A 21,808-nucleotide genomic window follows, 5' to 3' on the forward strand; every position below is an offset into this window, starting at 1 on the left:
TGGATTTGTATGTCTGCTTTCTTCACCGGTTAGGGTAGTTTTCCATCATTATTTCATCAAATAGATTTTCAATCCCTTGCACTTTCTTTTCTCCTTCTAGTACTTCTACGATAAAAATGTTGGTATGTTTGATGTTGTTTTCAAGACCCCTTAAACTATTATTATTTTTTTGTATTCTTTTTTGTTGCTGTTCTGATTGTTTTCTGCTACCTTGTCTTCCAAATTGCTGATTTGATCCTCTGCTTCATCTAATCTGCTATTGATTCCCTCTAATGTATTCTTCATTTCAATTATTGAATTTTTCATTTCCAACTGGTTCTTTTTTATGTTTTCTATCTTTATTTTTATGTTTTCTATCATTTTGTTAAAGTTCTCACTGAGTTCATGTGTTCTTTCCTTAAGTTCACTGAGCATCCTTGTAACCAGTGTTTTAAACTCTGTATCTAGTAGGTTGTCTCCATTTAGTTTAGTTTTTTTGTTTGTTTGTTTGTTTTGTTGTTGTTGTTGTTGTAGCTTTGTTCTGTTCTTTCACTTGGAACATGTTTCTTTGTCTCCCTGTTTTGGCTGCATCCCTGTGTTTGTTTCCATGTATTATGTAGAGCTGCTATGTCTCCTGGTCTTAGTCGAGTGGCCTTATGTAGTAGGCATGCTGTGGGGCTGAGTGGCACAGTTTCCTGGGAACCTGAGCCAAGTGCTCCAGGTATGTCCCTTGTGTATGCCCTCCTTTTGTAACTGAGACTTAGTTACGGTTTGTACATCAAAGAAGTGTTTGACCCTTGGGCTGATTAGTTAAGAGGACTAGCCAGTGAGGGGCCGACCCCATGGAGCAAAATTTGCTTTAGCAGAACTCTGGGTGCCTACTCAGTATGGTGTTGGGTGTGTCATCCTCGATGCAGCCCTAATTGGTGCTCCAGCTGTTTAAAACTGGACACTGGTCATGCCATCCCTGAGGCCTCCTAGAAGGAGTCCACCATAGGCCAAGTTCAGCCTCAGCCTGTGTGCTGCCCAGGGTCACCTGGCATGAACCATCAAGCAATTTTCAGATGGCCACCACCTGCACTGGGCTTGGAGGTTCCTAGAGAGGGCAAGCCACAAACTGAGGCTGGCTGCCACTAGTGCCAGTTTTGGGGCTACTCAACAAGAGGTATAGGGCATGCCGAGGACAGATGCTGTTTTTTCAGATTTTGTAGACCTTTGAGAGATTTTAGGAAAGTACACAGCATGAGCCAAGACAGGCTATTTGCATGGAAAAGCCATTGGTAGTGGCTTAAGTGGTACCACAAGTTGGGTGGGGCGGGGTCTCAGGGAATTACCGGGGTGGATGTTGTCTCTTGTTATAGCCTTCGTATGTCCAGTGTTAGCCAGGTTAATGGAGACTCGTATATGGTGCCAGCCTGTGTCTGTAAGCCAGAAGAGAGGAGGGCTCAAGAAAGAAACAATGGATTCTGCCAGCACTTCTGTCTGGGAGAAAGTTACCCCTCCAGCCTTCGTCCTGAAGTCAAACAATTCAATTTCTCCTTTTATGTTCCTACTTTTCAAATGGCTTCCCCAGTGCTAGAGCTAAAAGCAAGTGAGTCTGTTAATGAGTGAATTTGCACATAGGTCCAGCCTTCCTCTGTCTCATTCAGTCACAATCCCCTTGGTTTTCATAGCCAGAAGTTGTGGGAACTTCTCTTCCCAGCACTGGAACCCTGGGCTGGGGAGCACCGTGTGGGGCTGGTACCTCTCATTCATCCTAGGGGACCTCCATAGCCAAGATAGCCCTTCTGATTTTTAATCAACTCATGTAGGTGTGGGATCTGTCCAATCTGCATCTGCCCCTCCTACCAGTCTCACGGTGGCTCCTTCTGTATATTTTTATTTGTAGGACTTCTGTTTAGCTAGACTTCAGGCAATTCTCAGTGATGGTCGTTCTGTAGTTTAATTGTAATTTTGATGTGGTTGTGAGAAGAGGCAAGCATGGTGTTTAGCTATTCCACCATCTTGACCAGAACTCCCATTTTTTAAAATGGGTTTTTATTTTTGCATCCTGGGAAAATATTATACTTCCCTAAGAATTCATCCCCATTCTGACTGCTGCCACCGCTTTGCTGTCATTGTTATTTCTCATCATTTTCAGGCTCAGTATGTCATTGTTATCAGTCTCTCTGAACTGAGTTGAGGGTTCTCATCAATCTCTGGCATTTTCATATTTTGGATTATAAACCTACTGTGCAGAGTATATTGCCTTTGGAAATCTTTTCCTATAATTATGATACCAAGTTTCTGAGATTTGAATAGCGTTCTTTGCCATCTAGAGAAAAATGTTGGTATAGTATATTCCAGAGCAGATTCATCATCTGCCCACATGAGATGCCAATTGACCACCTGGAGACTTCAAATAGTCTCAAATGTAAGTGTGTTACATGACCTGGAAGCCTAGAGCAACACTAGCTACTAGTTTACCCATTGCCCTTTGGTTAGACTAAGTGTTACTGAATGTGACCTTTCAAAAGTATCAACTGATAATAACTCACGTTTTTGGAGCATTTTATGTGGCAGGCTTTGTTTTAAGTGCATTTCACATATTACCTCAATTGATCCTCACAAACTTTTGACATCAGTATTTTATTATCCTCATTTTACAGATGAGGACACAGGCCTAGAGGATACACATATCTATTCAGATCACACAGCTAGCCAATGAGGGAGTTGGGATTTGAACCCTAGCAGTGTGCTTGTACAACCTGGCTTCTTCACCTCTGTACTCTGATCCTGGGTTTGAAAATATTATTTACTTGTGTTAATTACCTAGTACATTCCTAAAAGTTGGTTTAAATTATGCTTCTGTTTTCAGTTCTTTTTTATGTAATCTATTTACCTTATCTATTTTACATCACTATATTATTCATCTCTATATCCTGATTTGGGATCACTAAAAAGCAAACAATACTTGATTTTTCTATGTGGGAATGATGCTTAAATAAAAAGATAAAATCGCAAATATTTTTTTCACTAACTCCTGCTATTGAGAAAATAGACTTGCCTCAGAAATTCCTAAATATAGTAATATATATTTGGCCTTGGAACATAAAATATTGAGTATATGTGATTTTTTCACATAGCTTACCTTTTCAAGTACCAATTCTGAAAAAAAAATAATATTTTCAAATATCACTAAAATGAACCCTTCCCTGCCTTCTTATACAGAGAATAACAAGTTGGACAATTTTTTTCTTTTATAACTTAGAATTATGATGGTGAATGCCTCCTTTACTATTTGGTGACTTAACTTCTGCCTATTTTTTATCTTTTTTCTTTCCTTAGTATATTGTCATCAGCTGTCATTTTTTTTTCTATTTTGAGTGGATTTCCTTCTAAAATACTTTCCCTCAACACTAATCATATTTGCTACATCAAGTGTGCCCTGTGTTGATAAAACAATCACTCTTTTTAATACATATGCATAAAAGTAAATAACTCATGACAGGAATAAAAAATAGAGGATTTAGTGTGCTTATGATTACTATTTTGTCGACTTAGAAGCATTTTGCTGTCACTTCAAAATTATGGTCTCTGGACAAGTAAAATATTACTGAGTACTAAAAATATGTTGTAAATATAGAATTAAACATATAAATATATATATGTCTGTGTGTAAAAATATAATACTGAATACACAAGCCTCTTTTATAATATGCTTCTAATCCTATTAACTTTCTGAAGTAGATGTAGTCCAAAGGCAAATTATGTTATGTAGAATTCCTTTTGCTTTAAAGGGATTTTGATAATTCTATTGCTTTGGGGTGAAGCAATATAATGAATGCATCAGGCTTAAAACTACACAAGGCTAGTCACATTGTAACAATTATTTGAAAATAGATTTTTGTTTGTTTGTTTGTTCATAGCTTGAGTATCTAAATGGAAAATGAACTGAAATCTTATGGTAGGTTTCTTGTTAAAGTTTATTCAGCTGTGTAGGTAATGTGAATAACACATGTAGGAGAAGATTAATTAGGGATTATTTTGCCGAGAAGCATAATATTGTGAAGCCATCTGGTGTTCCATTATTGGGAGGGTGATCTTGATGGATCCCTCATTAAACTTTCAACACCGTTCCAAGACTATTAGTGGTCTTCTGGATTCTTATTAGCTTAAAATGGTGCTGAGATTCAGGAGCAGCAGGACCCTCAGGAGGTTTAGCTTTGTGTTTATCACTAACAATAAACAATTCAACCTTGAGAACACTGCCTCAAGCCCACTCTAAGATCTCTTAGCAGCATTTATGCCATTTAAATCACTATTCTCTTTCCCATAATAGAATACCTACAAAGCCCCACCTCAAAAGCTTACAAAAGTATTTTGAAAGAAGATCATGAACATTTACATAATCTTAGATGAACTAAACAGGCTCCTCATCGTCACAACATAAAATAACTAGTAATTTTCATGTTTTTCATATTATTTTGTGTCATTTATCTTTAAATTTGCTTATACACTCATTCAGAAAATATTGATTCAATTGTTACTTTCACTATTACTATACTAAGTTTACAACCTTAAATGAAGCAGAAAATTTACCCCAACTCCCTGAGTTTTCATCTAAGCATTTATCCTGCTCTGGTGCTATGTTCTCCGGAGGCCCTGTAACAGAGCGTGTAGCTTGTATAATTTCAATCTCTTTAGGTTACTATTTGATCAGTGACCTCAAAATTATTTATAAGCTTTATTAGAAATCAAATTCTCATAAATATTATGTTAAATGGTTTGATTTGACCATTACACCTGAAGTATATGTGAACCACGTGGAAACAAAATTTTTATCTTATTGATACCCCTACAAATACATATCTACTGAATTCAAGACATTTTGAAAATTTATCAAAACCAATCTTCCTATTAATAAAATAAGGAAGCATGGCTATCTCTTGGCAGGGTAGTGAAATGAGAATTTATATCATCAAATCAAACAAAAATAAAATATTGTGTATTTGAATTAAAAAGGAGGTAGAGATAAGTAGTTGATCCACTCTATTATTCTTATCAACTAACATTTACATAGGTGTACTTATGGTAGGGCTACATGAAGAAAACCTGCACCTAGCCGTCTAGACAAGCATGCTACATCACAGAGTTAGTACTGAGGGATGCATGAATGTAAGATCATGCTTGTGTTCATTTACCTCTGGTTTTCTTTTCTGCAGCTTAGTTATATTTACTTCCACTACATTTTTAAAATCATCACCAACACTTTAGCATTCAACTGTTTTCATTGTCTTTTTGTTTTATTTTAGTTACAACTTTCTTATGCTTAAGAGTTCAGAAGGTCTTTACTATTTATCTTTGTGGTTATCTTCATTTTCCTTTTTTGTATCTGTACTCTTCAAACTTCCTCATGTGTCATAAGACAATTTATCTTTCTGGAAAATAGTTATGATAATATTTTCCTAGGCCACAGACTGCTGGGAATAAACTGAATAAAGATGGCTATAACAGGATAGGTTGGCCACCTAATTTTGAAATCCTAAAATGGATATAATACATTGCTCTCCCCAATACTATCTTATAAGAGCATCCAGGAAGTAAGAACAAGATCAAGGCTATAAGCACATGCTTACTGCTATGAGCCAGCAATCTTCAAAGATTCTCTTACCATTTTGATTTTATAGATAATACAAAAAGGAGGTGTAATTGGGTGATTCTATTAGAACTGCCAGCTCCTTACATTCAGCCTAATTGAAGGCAAATTTGAAAGTAGATTTCTTGAAAGTACTTTGGAGAAAAGTAAAAATCATTCAGCATGTAAATAATGAAGTACAATAGTTACCATATATTGCATATCTACTATCACAAGACACCATTCCAACTTCTTTACATATATTATTATTTGCTTCTCATACCAATTTTGTAAAGTGGCTTAGTTAACCTTTATCAATAGATGAGAGGCACAGAGAATTTAAGTAGCAAAAGCTAGTGAGTGTCTCCAAGGTTTTTTTTTTTTTTTTCTTCCTTATACCTCATGCTAGCTCCTGAGTTTCAATAAGAATCACAGAATATGTGAGTATATAGTTGTAGGCAGCTGAGGCTTTAAGAAGACTTTAACTTTGAATTAAAAAGAAGGAGAAAGGATGAAATGAACAGATAGGCCCCACATCTACATGTGGTGGTTAAAAATCAGGAGGGATAATTTGGTTGTGGAGGTCCCCTTTGAGTAGTTGCACATTGGGCTCCCAACCCAAGATTTCAGTGCTGAGAAAATAAGTCCCCATAACTTTTGGCTGTGAAAACCAGAGGACGTTGCAAGCACATACAGGGAGGAACCGAATTATTTGGCATCAGGACAAGGGCTAGAAGGGAAACTTTCTCCCAGTCAGAAGTGTTGGCAGAAGTCATTGCTCCTTTGTTGTACCTTCCCACCAAATCTCCTGCAAATACAGGTGGGCACTTATATCTGAGACTCCATTAATCTGGCTCGCATCCTTCGAACTACCCTAGTGATTCCCTGAGACCCTTCCCCACCCAATTTACAGACCCTTCCAAGCTGCTTTCAGGGCCTTTTCCACACAAATGGCCTTTTTTGGCTCATGCTACGAACTTTCCTAAAATCTCTCAAAGGTTTACAAACCTAAACAAGCAACTTCTAGCCTCAGCATACCCTATACCTTTTGCTAAGTGGCCTCAAGCCCGACATTAGTGGCAGCTAGCCTCAGTTTGCAAATTAGCCTCTCCCAGGCATCTCCAAGCCCAGCACAAGTGGCAATCATCTGAAGATCACTTTGTATCTCATACAGAGTGGCCCTAGGCAGTGCTTACCTTGGTTTGGACCTGAGACCTTCCCGTGAGGTCCCAGGATGAACACACTCAATAGCCAGCTTCAGATCACACCAAAGCACCTCTCAACCACCTCCACAAATGACACACACACAAAGGGCAGACTTAGAAAGTACTCGAGACCCACTAAAGCAAATCATCCTCTATGGGATCAGCTTTTGCACACATCCCTTGCACTGTATCATGACAACTTCTCACAGTTAATCAGCCTGAGGGCCAGTCCCTCCCACTGATGTGCCAACTGCAATCAAGGCACAACCTCAACAGGAGGACATGCATAACTCACACAGAGAAGCTCCTGGAGCACCCAGGTCAGGTAATCAGGGAGACTGCACCACGGAGCCCCATAGCACACCTATGATTACTATTTATATTTATGTTCCTTTTTTTCCTTCTTCTTCTCAAAGGATTCCCTTGAACATTTCTTGTAATACCAGCTTTGTGGTGATGAATTCCTTTAGCTTTTTCCTGTCTGGGAAGATTTTCACTTACTAAGGCCACTCTACCAAGACTGGGAGACATGGAAGATCTACCTAACATAGATATATAAAAGAAAAAAAAAACACAGGGTACAGCTAAAATGAGGAGATAAAGAAACGTGTCCAAAATGAAAGAACAGAACAAAGCTCCAGAAAAAGAACCAAACAAAATGGAGACAAGAAATCTACTAAATACAGAATTCAAAACACTGGTAATAAGGATGCTCCATAAACTTAGGGGAAGAGTACATGAACTCAATGATAAGTTTAATAAAGTGATAGAAAACATTAGAATGGAGATAGGAAACATAAAAAAAGAACCAGTCAGAAATGAATACTACAATAACTAAAATAAAGAATACATTAGAGGGAATGAACAGTAAATTAGATGAGGCAGAAGATCGAATCAGCAATTTGGAAGACAAGGTCACAGAAAATACTCAGGCAGAACATCAAAAAATTAAAATTATTTAAAAGATAAGGACAGTTTAAGGGACCTCTGGCATAGCATCAAGCAACCAACATTCATTCATAAAGGTACCAGAAGGGTAAGAGAGAGAGAGCAAGAAATTGAAAACCCATTTAAACAAATGATGACTGAAAACTTTCCTAACTTGGCGAAGAAAATACACATATAAACCCAGAAAGTGCAGAGAGTTCCAAACAAAATGAACCCAAGCAGGATCACCCCAAAACACATCATAATTAAAATGTAAAGATTAAAAACAGAGAATCTGTAAGGGAGCAAAGGAAAGGCAATTAGGTACCTACAAGGGAGCTTTCATAAGACTGTCGGATAATTTCTCAACAGAAACTTCGCAGGCCAGAAGGGATTAGCACAAAACAGTCATAGTAATGGAGAGCAAGGACCTACAACCAAGATTACTCTACCCAGTAAAGCTATCATTTGGAATCAAAGGACAGAAAAGATCTTCTCAGACAGGAGAAAGCTAAAGGAATTCATCATCACCAAGCTGGTACTATAAGAAATATAAAGGGACTCCTTTGAGAAGAAGTAAAAAAAGAACATAAATATAAATAATAAAAAGGCAATAACTGTGTACCTATCAATAATCACCTAAATGTAAATGAGTAAATGTGCCAGTCAAAAGACATAGGGCAGCTGAATGAATAAGAAAACAAGACCGATACATATGTTGTCAATAAGAGATCCAGTTCGGATGGAAAGATACACACAGTTTGAAAGTAAAAGGATGAAAAATAATATTTTATGCAAATGGAAATAAAAATAAAGCTGGGATAGCAATACATATATTAGACAAATAGATTTTTAAAAGCAGTCTATTACAGAGACAAAAAAGGACCCAGAAATTCCACTTCCGGGTATTTATCCGAGGAAACTCAAAACACTAATTTGAAAAGACATATGCATCTGTATATTCATTGTAGCATTAATTACAATAGCTAATATATGGAATCAATCTAAATGTTCATCAAAAGATGGATGGATAAAAAAGTAGTACATATCTACAATGAAAAATTACTCAGCCATAAAAAAGAATGAAATCTTGCTATCTGCAAACTATGAGTGGATCTAGATGGTATTATGCTAAGTGAAATAAGTCAGATAGAGAAATACAAATGACATGTAATTTTACTAAGATGTGGAATCTACAAAAAAAATGAACAAACAAAACAGAAACAAACTCATAGGTACAGAGAATATTTTGATGGTTGCCAGATGAGATGGGTTTGGAAGGAATGGATAAAAATAGAAAACAAGATTAAGATTTGCAAATTACCAGTTATTAAATCATTCATGGGGATGTAAAGCACAGCATAGAGAATATAGTCAGTAATATTGTAATAACTACGTATGGTATCAGATGGATACCAGACATAGAGGTGATCAGTTTGTAAGTTATGTAAGTGTCTAATCACCTTGTTGTATACCTGAAACTAATATAATATTGTATTCAATTGTTTAAAAATAATATAAAATAAAACATTTGTAAGATATTAGGTAACAATGAAAAGAAACACCATAGTAACACATAACAGATAAAATTTAACAATTATTTTATTATTAGCCAATATGGGATAGATGAGGGAGAAAAGGAAGAGGTTCTTATGCTTAGTTGTGTTCTTATGCTTAACTTAGTGGCATAGTGACTCATTACTAGTTGGAGTTTCGAAACTCTCCGTAATCAATGGCTTGAGATAAAAATTTACATAGTCCTGGAACTGCTATGGGAATCCTAGAGTTAAAGAACCATTTTAGCTACTTGTTTAAGAAACAAAGATAAACTTATAAATAAGTTGTGTATAAAGATACAGAAACAGAAATACATCTAACTTTTTTGTATTTGTATATACGCATATGCTTATGTTAGACTAAAGAACTGTTTTGCATAGTTTCATACTTTCTAGATTTTCAGTTAGCAAACTTATGTTGTCTCTGCACAAATGCAGTGATAACTCTATTAAATGTTGTTAATCTTTTTATTGGAAGAAATTCTTGACTAATGTAGATGTATGACTTATAATATTATGTTCAAACTACTCAGCCTCTTGGGAAAATATAATATTTTCATTGTCAAATAAACCTCTTCCTAGCCCATATCTATAACACTGGATATAAAATAGTAAAAGCTAGAGCAGTTTGGATGATCACAGGACTGTAGGCCCATTCAGTGCAGCATAAATGATTCTAGATGCTTTAGCATTCCCTGCTAGCATTACATAATAATGATCCCCATCATTAGAAAAAGTGCTGATAATATTTGATATTTACGATATAAGCCAGGGGTGATACAACTGTGAACATTTTTATAATTTTAAAGTTCTATATGAATGGCAAATAATTTTTTTTGTGTGGATATATGGATGAAAATGAACATATAGAATATATTCCATCTATAAAATGATGGATTTTGTGACTTTGGAAAAATCCTCCAATTTCAGTGTTTCCTAACTTTATGTTTTCATGGGCTTGTCTTCACAAGATGAGGTTGATCACTGCACAGTCACTGCCAGGGACCCAAAACATTTTAGTACCTTGTGTAAAAGAGCTACACACAGAAGAAAAAGTACAAAACATGGTTATTCAGGATGCTGAGAATTTGGATGAAAGAATGTGTTCAAAAGAGAACATGACAAAACCCTACACTCCTGTAAATCAATATATTTTTTAAAGTTTTTATTTTTGTTTGTTTTTATGAAACAGTGGAGGCACTTCACTTGGGGACATTAATGGCTGCCCATGGCTACTTCTTTCCAATCTCAGATCATGTCCTCACACTCAAGGATGATGGCACCTTTTACCGGTTTCAAGTAAGTTCAATAAAAATATTCTTTAACAGTAAAATAGAAATCTGTATTTTGCTCGTTAATTGTTTTGACAGAAAATTTGAAAATGACGACTTATTTAACTTAGGCTAGTTAGAAACTAATTGTTAAAGACATAAATCAATAGAACAAAGAAAAATAAAGTGTGCTTACTTAAGATGATTTGTGAAAGCTAAATTGTGTGATGACTAGTTATAATTTATAGGAAAAAAAAAGAACAAGAGAAATTCAGAGAACAATTTAATGGAGTTAATGAAAATAAGAGAGTTCTTCATCTGTAAGTTGCATTTAGGTACTAGGAAGGAAATTAAGATATGTAACTAAAGTTATTATACTCTAGACCCCACCTATGATCTAGAATTATCTTCAGTCCAAGCAAACTCTCATAGAATGCTTGAAGCTCCAGGATAGAATTTAGCTAATTATATAAACCCTCTACAAGCTGGTATCTGAGGCATTTCTACAAGTCTGTGAAGACTGATATGCATGATGCTTTATGGGTGTATATTCATCTGGGACAAGAGGACACCATAGATAACTTGCAAACTGACAAGACTCATTCTGAGTCATTTTCAAATGAGACATGGTGTTATTCTGTCAGAAAATGATTGTGGCCTCTTATTTCAGTCATTGAGCATGCAGTTGACATGAGTTCATAAGGAATTATCTCAAATATATTCTACATTTTATTAGACAATATGATTCCTTAATAACTGAGTAGTTTCTAGCCTATAAAATTAAGGCACATAAGATGGAAGAGGGGTTGGGAATGGGTACAAAAGGGGAAGAGATTAAGAAGTACAAATTGGTAGTTACAAAATAGTCATAGGGATGTAAAGTATGACATAAGAATATAGTCAATAATATTGTACTATGTATGGTGTCAGATGAGTACTAGATTTATTGGGGTGATCACTTCACTTATATAAATGCCTAATCACCATGTTGTATACCCAAACTCATATAATATTATATGCCAACCATAATTTAAAAAATAGAAATATATATCAAATAAATAAATAGATAGATAGATAGATAGATAGATAAATATTAAGGCACATAAAATGCCAGATTTCAACCTCTAGCCTAATTCCTATAGGTATTTTTGGAAGAGTCTCGCTATTGTCCACCTTTCAGACATTGGAGTGTTCTTCTCATTTGTTTTGAATATTATTAGATGTTCAATATCTAAGTCAATGACTGAACAGTAATTTGGGTACCTAAGAACTTGTTTGGGGAAACTGAGAACAAAGAGGGAACATGTTTTTAAGTATTGTTCTCAAAGATCATAGTTCCCTGCAGAACACTCTCGCTGCCTCTTCCTTTCGACTCGTTTATCCAAAGCAAAAAATCATAGACATTTTTGCACTGAAAAGAGAAAATAAAGCAATCTCCCTAAATTGTGATACTCACCTAACTATTCCAGAAATTTAAATTACTTAAATTACTTAATTTAAAAAGAGTTTAAAAGAATGGAAATATATTCTTTATGCAGTTAAAGTTAAAGTAATGGTAGCTCAAAACAGTTTATTAAGTTAGAGTAACTTGGATTCCTAGGGTTAATATTTTAATAAATAAAAATTATTGGTGATTAGTAAACAATTTATTCTAGTGTTACTAACACTTTTTGATTTTTAAAGGAGTTACTTTTCTATTGCAGGATCACATTTTTTTCACATATTATTTGCATATAGGAACTATAAATAAACCTCTCGTAAAATTTCTAATAAAATCATAATTCAGAGTGAAAGTTTTTTATGTATATATAAACTTTTATCCATCTTCGCAATGTTACAAGTAAAATAGAAGAACATATCTGTAAAAGAAGCACTGAATATAGTCTGTCTTGAGAATTAGCTAATTTAAAATGTTTTCTTAAACTAGCTCAGACATGGCCCAAAGTTAGTGATGATTGCTTGAATTAGCATAATGTGTAAACTTAAACTGTTCTTGTCATTCACAGACTGAAATCAACAGGCAGACAAGGTTTAAATATCTTAGTCCTACTCATGGGTCAAAAATTAGCAGAGCTGGGTATGGACCAGCATTCATTCTGGAGAGAATAAGAAACTATTTTTGAAGAGTGTTAGAATAAAGCAAAGGAATGGGTACAAATAATAAAAGAATGACATCAGTACTAGGTATATACAAAGGGTCATCAAGTTCAACATGCCTAGAAAGAAGACAATCTTTTAAAATATACTACGTAATGTTAAATATTAAATAACTGTTTTAATGACCCAGCCACACTTGAAATAAGATCTAAATATGACATACTTGTAATCTGATAATCATAGAATCTTAAAACAAAAATTAAAAAAGAAAACAGAAAAGCGGAAAAAATTCAATTCCTGCTGTAAAATATACCAAGGCACTAGTTGAGTCCATATTTAAACATGTCTATTAATAGAAGACACATTATGTTCAAGGTGTTCACTTCCATTTCTGTGTTCGTTCCAAGGAGCAGAAAGTTTTTTATTATATTGAACTGAAATCCAACTCCCTGGATTTTAAAAATCATGGATTAAAATGGAAAATTTGCAATATCATGTTTATAATTCTTACAGTGAATGATCGAGATTCTAACAGTCATTAAAAATCTGACGAACATTCAGGGCATGAGTTTGAGACAAACAGAACTCTTAATTTAATTTCATTGGCATGCAACAATGTGTAAATTTGTCTTAACTTTTAGTATATTTTAATCATGTTTTTTTGTATTAATGTAAACTCATAATTGTCTAATTATCCTCTTACCTAATTAAATTGAGATCTGACATGATTCTGCAGGTCTTTTTCATGACTTTCATCACAGTAATATATGTGCCAAAGATTATTGAGAAATGGTTGAACAATTTTGAATCAACTTTATCATAACCCAAGAAGACAGCACTGACAGAGAAACTTACTTATACATTAAATATCCTAAAATCTATGTGAACTGTAAAAGCATATTTTTAAATTTCAGCAAACTATAACAGTTTGCTATTTGTTAAATTGCCTATAAAAAATCTTGCAATATTAGTGAGAAATGTTGGTTTTATGACATTTCTGCACAATATTACAGAATAAAACAGTTCATTGGTTAGTTTTTATATTCAGGAAATTCTCACTGAAGTAAATGACAAAAGAATAAAGAAAAGAATAAAGAAAAATTGTAAGAATGCAGTAAGAATATTCCTTGTGGTTTGGAGGGAAAAAAGTACATATCTAACCAATCTAACTAGAATAAGTATTTTAAAAGTAAGACAGATATGTGTGCATGCGCATGTATGTATATGCGCGCGCGCACACACACACACACACACACACACACACACACACACACACACACCTTCCTAAATAAAGAAACCCAAAGAATTAAGAACTCTATGAGAAGTATCTCAAACACTACCAGCCCACTTGAAAGTAATTACTTGGACTCCAATGATTTCCCTAGAATCCTTACCCAATTTTATTATCAAGAAATCAGATCCTCAAAGATTCATCTCCCACAGTCAATCGGGATTCATGTGAAGAGGGGTTCCATATAAAGCTTTGATATCCTCCTTGTCTAATGGTTCAACCTTTTCCCCCTAAATTTCTCTTCCATTTTATTCACATGTGTAGAAAAGCAATATTAGTAGCTTTCTTTATGGTGTTGCAGCAAATGCCAAGGAGTGGAGAGGTGATCAAAATCCCTTGGGAGTCTTGAACTATATGGAAAAGCTCTCCCCAGAAACAAATAGTTCTCCCCAATTATCATTTTTCCTTTCTTGAGAATTCTTCTTTTAGAAGGTAGAATTATCAAACAGAGAATCAGAGATCACCCCAAATATGCTCCTTACACATGGATAGTTAATATAATTGACTAATGAATATAATTAAGTCTGTAGGGCTGACAGACTTAGTCGCTGTTCCATTGAGTCCTGGAGTCATCATCATCTGAGAAAACAAAGTTTGGCCAGGTGATCATCAAATTTCTATATGGTCTGGAGCCAAGTATGTCCAGCTAGCAGATATAGAAAAACCCTTTTAGAAAATATGAAATGTTGGTGATGACAATAAGGTTTTCCTAATCAGACATTTTCTCTGTAGGTTTATCAATCATTTTCTAGATTTCACAGAATCAGATTTCTGTCTATTGTTAATTACATCAATCAACTAAATCATTATTAGCTAAAAAAATGATCCCTGTTTTGTGCAGTTTAAAAATTTGGAATAATTATCATCTTTATTAAAAAATGTTTTTAAAGTGAAGGGGAAAGGGTTGTTTTAATCTGGTTTGTTAATGTTAAGATATGTATTATATAAATTAATAGAATTAGGCAATTGATTGCCAGTTCTTAGAGAAATATTTTGAGGGTTGAGCTTTTGGATCTATTAAAAGCAATATTGAGATACATTAAACACAGGAAATAATTTGTTCTGTTTAAATATGTTTTATCCAGAGTCATGCTGAGTGTAACACTTTGCTTTCAGTCATTGTGGACTCCAATTTTATGTTTGAATTGTATAATCAGACCTATTACCTTTATGTTAGTTCATATAAAATTGAAGCAAATGTAGGACATTTTTAAACACCTGCTGGTGCTGCACATATTTGGATGCTGAGTAATTTCTCAGCACAGAAAATGTAGAAGAAAAATCTTACAAAGCCTTTATGGATATTTTTTTTTCTGGATTATAAGCATATCTTTAGCAAACTATTCTAGATGATTGCTAAATATAAGGACAGATCATAAACCAACAACTTTTTAAATTGTTTATGTGTCTAATCTGGGTTCCACTTCTTTTCATTCCACAGACACCCTATTTTTGGCCATCAAATTGTTGGGAGCCAGAAAACACAGACTATGGTTAGTGCAATATCTCCTTTTATTTTTGGCAGCCAGTATGGCTAGGTGAACATGTGCTTGCATTTTATTGTTTTGCCATTGAGAAAATAAAACTACAGTTGTCGGTGTGGGATTAATAATTCCAACATTGAATCTAGAAATGGCCTTTTTTTTTGGAAAAATCACAAAAACTGGTTGCAGCTTTTTCCATGGTATGATATCCACTGACTGTTGGTGAGACTATTAAAGAAAAATAGATTTTATCCTGAATAGGTTAAAGAACTATAAACAAGCTTTAAAGAAAGATATTATTTTTCCATAGCACAGTGGTCTACTAGAAAGAGGAACAGAAAGGCTCAAAGAGGTAGAATTCTAATTCATTTCTCCCACTAACTATTGAATTGTGGTAAGTCCATTGACTTTCTGAGGCTTAATTTTTCTTACTATTATATGAGGCATCCTATGGTTCTATATGTGGAAGGTTGTATTAAGCATGGAGAAGTCAATTATAATCAATAGAAAAGTACTATAGAAAATTTAATTGTAATGAATCAAGTTCAGTGAACTTAGGATGAACTTGATTCAACAATCATGATTTCAGTTAAGCTCTTCAAGGAAATAGGTCTTTAATAAGTATTCATCTTCTTACATCTTCCTGGAGGATACAGTGTTCAAAGATAAGATTGCATGGTTTTAAAATCTAATTTCTACAAATACTTTTGGGACAGTTTATTATTTTTTATTAAATTTATTGGGAGTGACATTGGTTAATAAAATTATATGTTTCAAGTGTGCAGTTCAATAAAACATCATATGAATAATGCATTGTGTGTTCACCACCCAAAGTTAAATTTTCTTCTATCACAATATATTTGCCCCCTTTACCCTTATCTACCTCCCCCCTCCCCTTTTTCCCTCTGGCAACCACTAAACTGTTGTCCATACCATGAGTTTCTGTTTGTTCATCTTGTTTAACGTTGCTTTCAGTTTTCTATCCCACATAAGAGTGAAATCAAATGGTTCTCAACTTTTTCTGTCTGATTTGTGGTATTTTTTTTACGTCTAAACAAAAACTATTTTAATCCAAGCCTATTAAAATTGAGTCAGGAATGGACTTTCCCAGGTGTATTTGCACCAAGAGTGATGTAGCAGAAAGGGCTTGTAATGAGGTCTGGAAGCCAAGACACGAGAGAATGGTGGTAAAAAGTAGAGGTGGTAACAGTAGTAGATAACTAAAACAGAAGCCAGAAAAAGGATATTTACTGGTATGTCTAGGCATATACATTGCACAACAAGATTCCTATAAGTGGGTACACATTGACCAATGTCTTTAGTCTGGCTTCTTTTGAGGGCTGAATATTCAATGTCCAAATAGAATTTTAATCACAAGTAATTGAACATGTCCAAGACAGGCAGGATCTGACCCTGTACCTGTATGACTTACCTCACTCACTTCACCCAAATCCTAGTCCTGTTGGAGCACGTCTTTATTTAATATTTTTATATTTTGTTCACTTTTTTGCATCAAAATTATTTTTTTCAATATTGCATTAAAATATAAATTTTCCAGATAACTGAGTTTGGGGACACTCCCTTAACTTTTGCCACATAGGCAAGTGCCTCACTCATCACATCCTAGTGGTAATGCAACTGAAACTATCTCATGACAGTTGCAGGAAGACAGATGTGTTCTCAATATAAAGACCTTTGAACAATGAAAATCGTCCAGAACTTTGCATTATCTCATTGGATGATGATCTGTACCTCAGAAAATTTTCAGTCAAGGCTGATCTTGTCTCCAGGCTTTTAGGTTTATGGAGAAAGACTATACCTAGTAACTCCAAAGGAACTGGACAACATTAAGTGCCACTTGTCAAAACCATGCTAAAATAATATTAAAAAGGATATACAGAATTAATACATTTTTCATAGGGCTAATAAGAGAGCAGCAAAAAGTAAGTATTCTAGTTGGCCAATCCAAGCAACCAAAAATAATTCAGGCAGCTTTGAGATAAATCATAATTTATCTTTCAAGGACAGATTTTAAGTTGGTCAGTTAACTTTGGTAGAAAGATTGCTATACCAAAGTTTTGTGTTTTGGGGAGAGATAATGAGGAATTTATGATTAATCAGGTCAAATACACAATGAACAAATTTGAAAGAACTTTGAAATAAATGCATAAACAAAACCAAATTAATATATATAGTTTCAGAACTGTCTTGTATCTTGAATAGCTGACAAAATAACTGTCTTAAATGTTTGTATATTAATACATAGTAATTCTAGAATATATAATACTGAAAACTGAGAGTTTAAGATGCTGGAAAAAATGTAAGAACTTCACTTTTCTAAAATGAGAACACTTATTTATTGATCTAAAATATTGTAATATGTTTAATAAACACTCCCAGTAACTAAAATTGGGGTGTCCCATCTTTATTCTCTTTGGCACTTAATTTTTTTTTATTATGGTGACACTGGCTAACAAAATTCAATAAGTTTCAAGTGTACAATTCAACAGTAAGTCATATATATACCGCATTGTGTGTTCACCATCCACAGTTAGATTTCTTTCTTTCACAACATATTTGATCCCTTTTACCCCATTTATCTTCCCCCTCCTCTCACCAACTGGTAACAACTAGTCTACTGTTCACATCCATGAGTCTCTGTTTGTTTGTCATGTTTGTTTGTTGCTTTTAGATTTATATCTCACATATAAGTGATATCATGTGGTTTTCAACTTTTTCTGTCTGGCTTATTTTACTTAGCATGATTATCTCAAGATCCATTCATGTTGTTGCAAATGACAGTATTTCATCTCTTATAGCTTATATTCCATTATATATACATACTACCACTGTTGAAAATACTGTCCTTTCTCCATGAAATTGCCTTTACTCCTTTGTCAAATATTAGTTTATTATATTTATGTGGGTTTATTTCTAGGCTTTCTATCCTTTTCTATTGATGAATTTTTCTATTCTGTCACTAATACCACACTGTCAATTACTATTTTAGTTTGATAGTGAGTATTAAAATTGGGTGGTGTCAGTCCACAAATTTTGTACTTTTTCTTCAGTATAAATCTTTTTTGTTTTCCTTAAAGAACCATATAATCAATTTGTCATTATCAACAAAATAATATGCTGGGATTTTGCCTGGGATTGAACTAAATCTATAGATCAAGTCAGGAGGAACTGACATTTTGACAATATTGAGTCTTCCTATCTATGAACATGGATGAACTCTTCCTTTACTTAGTTATTCTTATATATTTTTATTGGTTTTGTACAGCCTTAAGATAGATCTATAATTATTTTGTTAAATTTATATGTAAGGTTTTTTAGAACACTATTTACATTTGTGTAATAATGTAAATGGTATTTTATTTTTAATTTCAAATTCAAATTATTCATTACTGGTGTCTGGTGCAAATTTGTGTCATGCAAACTTGTTATAATCACTTATTCTAAGAGTGTTTTGGTTGTATCTTCAGACTTTCTACATAGACAAACATATCATCTGTGAACAAAGAGAGGTTTCTTTCTTTCTAAACTATATACCCCTCCCCCCCCTTTTTTCATTTTATTGCACTGTTAGGACTTCTAGGAAGATGTTAAATAGGAGTGATAAAAAGAAAGGATCTTGCTTTGTTTCTGACCCTAAATCATCTAGTTTCCAACCATTTAGTATGATGTCAGGTGTAGCTTTTTCATAGATGTTCCTTATCAAAGTGAGAAAGTTTTCTTCTATTCCTACTTTGCTGTGAGAGTGTTAATTTTTATTTATAAATGAGTGCTCAACGTCGTCAAATGCTTTCTCTATATTTGTTTATATGATTGTTTTTTCTTCCTTAGTCTGTTGATGTGATGAGTTACATTAACTGACTTTCAAATGGTCAGCCAGCCTTGCATACCAAGAATAAATCTCATTTGGCTATGGTGTATAATTCTTTTTATGCATTGTTGTTTGTGATATACTAATATTTTATTGGATAGTTTGGAATTTATGTTCACGAGCAGAGGTCTCCAATGCCCGGGCTGTGGCCTGTTAAGAACTAGGCCACACAGCAGGAAGTGAGCAGTGGGAAAGAGCGAGATGCTTCATCTATATTTGCAGCCACTCTCCAGAGCTAGCATCACCGCCTCAGCTCCACTTCAGATCATCAGGCATTAGATTCTCATACGAGAACTGGTCCCTGGTGCTAAAACGTTTGGGGACCACTCTTCGGGAGGATATTGATATGTAGTCCTCCATTCTTTTTGTAATTGTGATATATTTGACATATAATATTATATTAGTTTCAGGTGTACAACATAATAATTTAATATTTAAATATATTGCAGAATGATCACCAAAATTAGTCTAGCTAACATTTGTCACCTTACATAATTTTTCTTGTGATAACTTTACAGATGTGCTCTTTTAGTAACTTTTAAATATGCACTACAGTATTATTAACTTTGCTGTGTATTACATTCCCATACTTATTTATTTATAACTGGAAATTCATACCTTTTGAGCCCCTTTACCAATTTCTTCCACCTATCACCAACCTCTACCTCTGGTAACCACTGATCTATTTTCTGTGTCAATGATCTTGGTTTTTTGGAGTGTTTGTTTTTTTGTGTGTTTTGTATTTCACATATAAATGAAATCATATAGTATTTATCTGTCTCTGTCTGACTTATTTCACTTAGCATAATACCCTCAAGTTCCATCAATGTTGCTGCAAAGTTATAGATAATAAATTATCTTTGCATCCCTAGAATAAATCTCGCTTGATCATGGTGTATGATCTTTTTAATGCATTCTTAAATTCAGTTTCTAATAGTTAGTTGAGGATTTTGCATCTATGATCATCAGGATATTGGCCTGTAATTTTCTTTTCTTGTGGTAACTTTGTCTTGTTTTTGGTATCAGGGTAAACCTGGCCTTGTAAAATGAATTTAGAAGTGTTGCTGCCTCTCTGATTTTTTAGAAGAGTTAAAGATTGATATTAATTCTCCTTTGAATGTTTGGTAGAATACATCGGTGAAGCCTCTGGTCCTGGACTTTCGTTTGTCAGGAGGTTTTTTGTTAGTTTATTTATTCGTTTTTGTTTTTTTAGCAATTCGTTCAGATTTTTTATATCTTCATGATTTGGTTTGGTAGGTTGTATGTTTCTAGGAGTTTATTCATTTCTTTCAGGTTGCCCAATTTGTTGGTGTATAATTGTTTATAATAGTCTCTTATAATCTTTAGTATCATTCGTAATGTTTTCTTCTTTCATTTCTGATTTTATTTGTCTGAGTCCTCCCTTTGTTTCTTGGTGAGTCTAGCTAAAGTTTTGTCAATTTCGTTTATCTTTTCAAAGAATCAGCTCTTTGCTTCATTGATCTTTCATATTGTCTTTTTAGTCTCTATTTCATTTATTACTGCCCTGATCTTTGTTATTTCCTTCATTCTACTAACTTGGGCCTTTATTTTTCCTTCTTTTTCCACTTTTTTGATGTGTAAAGTTTGGTTGTTTATTTGAAATTATTCTTATTTCTTGAGATAGGCATTTATTGCTATGAACTTTCTTCTAGAATTTCTTTGCTGCATCCCATAAATTTTGGTATGTATATTTCTATTTTCGTTTGTCTCAAGGTAGTCTTTGATTTATCCTTTGATTTTTTTCTTTGATCCATTGATCGTTCAGTAGTATATTGTTTAGTCTCCATATATTTGTAAATGTTCCAGTTTTCTTCTGGCAATTGATTTCTAGTTTCAGACTATTGTGGTCAGAATAGATGCTTTATATGATTTTAATATTCTTAAATTTATTAAGACTTGTTTTGTAGCATATAATAGGATTTATCCTGGAGAGTGTTCTATGTACACTTGAGAAGAATGCATATTCTATTCCTTTTGGATGGAATGATCTGTATACATCTTTTAAGTTCATATGTTTAATCTTTTGTTCAAAGCCAATGTTTTATTTTCTGTCAAGGTAAGTTATCCATTGGTGAAATTTGGGTCTTAAAGTACTCTACTATTATTGGATTGCTGTCTATTTCTCCTTTTAGGTCTATATTAGGTAAACTACTTATACCTATTTCATTAAGGGTATTTTTTTCCTGAAGTTTTATCTTGTCCTTTTGTTTAGAACATATTTCTCACTTCTCTATTTTCCTTGATGCTCTGTATAGGTTTCTATGCGTTAGATGTAACAACCACCTTTTATAGTCTTGATGGTTTCATGTAGGAGGCAAACTATTCAATCCTGCCCTAATTCTTGGTTGTCTCTCAAACCTTTGTGATTGTCCAAGCAGCTTATTTTATTTTTAATACCTCCCAGTAGTTGAGGGTGGACCAAGACCTGGCAGTGTCCCAAAGGGGAGGATTTCAGTCAGCACTTAAATTCA

At 34.0% G+C, this 21,808-nt stretch overlaps 1 protein-coding gene across 12 annotated transcripts in view; it reads left to right on the plus strand.

Moving 5' to 3' along the window:
* The window catches only part of RGS7 (regulator of G protein signaling 7), a 557,275-nt gene that overhangs the window by 357,539 nt on the left and 177,928 nt on the right, over positions 1-21,808 (plus strand). For all 12 annotated transcript variants that reach the window (XM_036235632.1, XM_016166718.2, XM_036235631.1 and 9 more), the window contains 2 exons: positions 10,477-10,583; positions 15,385-15,436. In XM_036235632.1, the coding sequence (XP_036091525.1) occupies positions 10,477-10,583; positions 15,385-15,436 (159 nt within the window). The remainder of the gene's footprint in view (positions 1-10,476; positions 10,584-15,384; positions 15,437-21,808) is intronic.

Source organism: Rousettus aegyptiacus, unplaced genomic scaffold (genome assembly GCF_014176215.1).
Source record: "Rousettus aegyptiacus isolate mRouAeg1 unplaced genomic scaffold, mRouAeg1.p scaffold_m13_p_18, whole genome shotgun sequence".
In the NCBI taxonomy this organism is placed as follows: domain Eukaryota; kingdom Metazoa; phylum Chordata; class Mammalia; order Chiroptera; family Pteropodidae; genus Rousettus; species Rousettus aegyptiacus.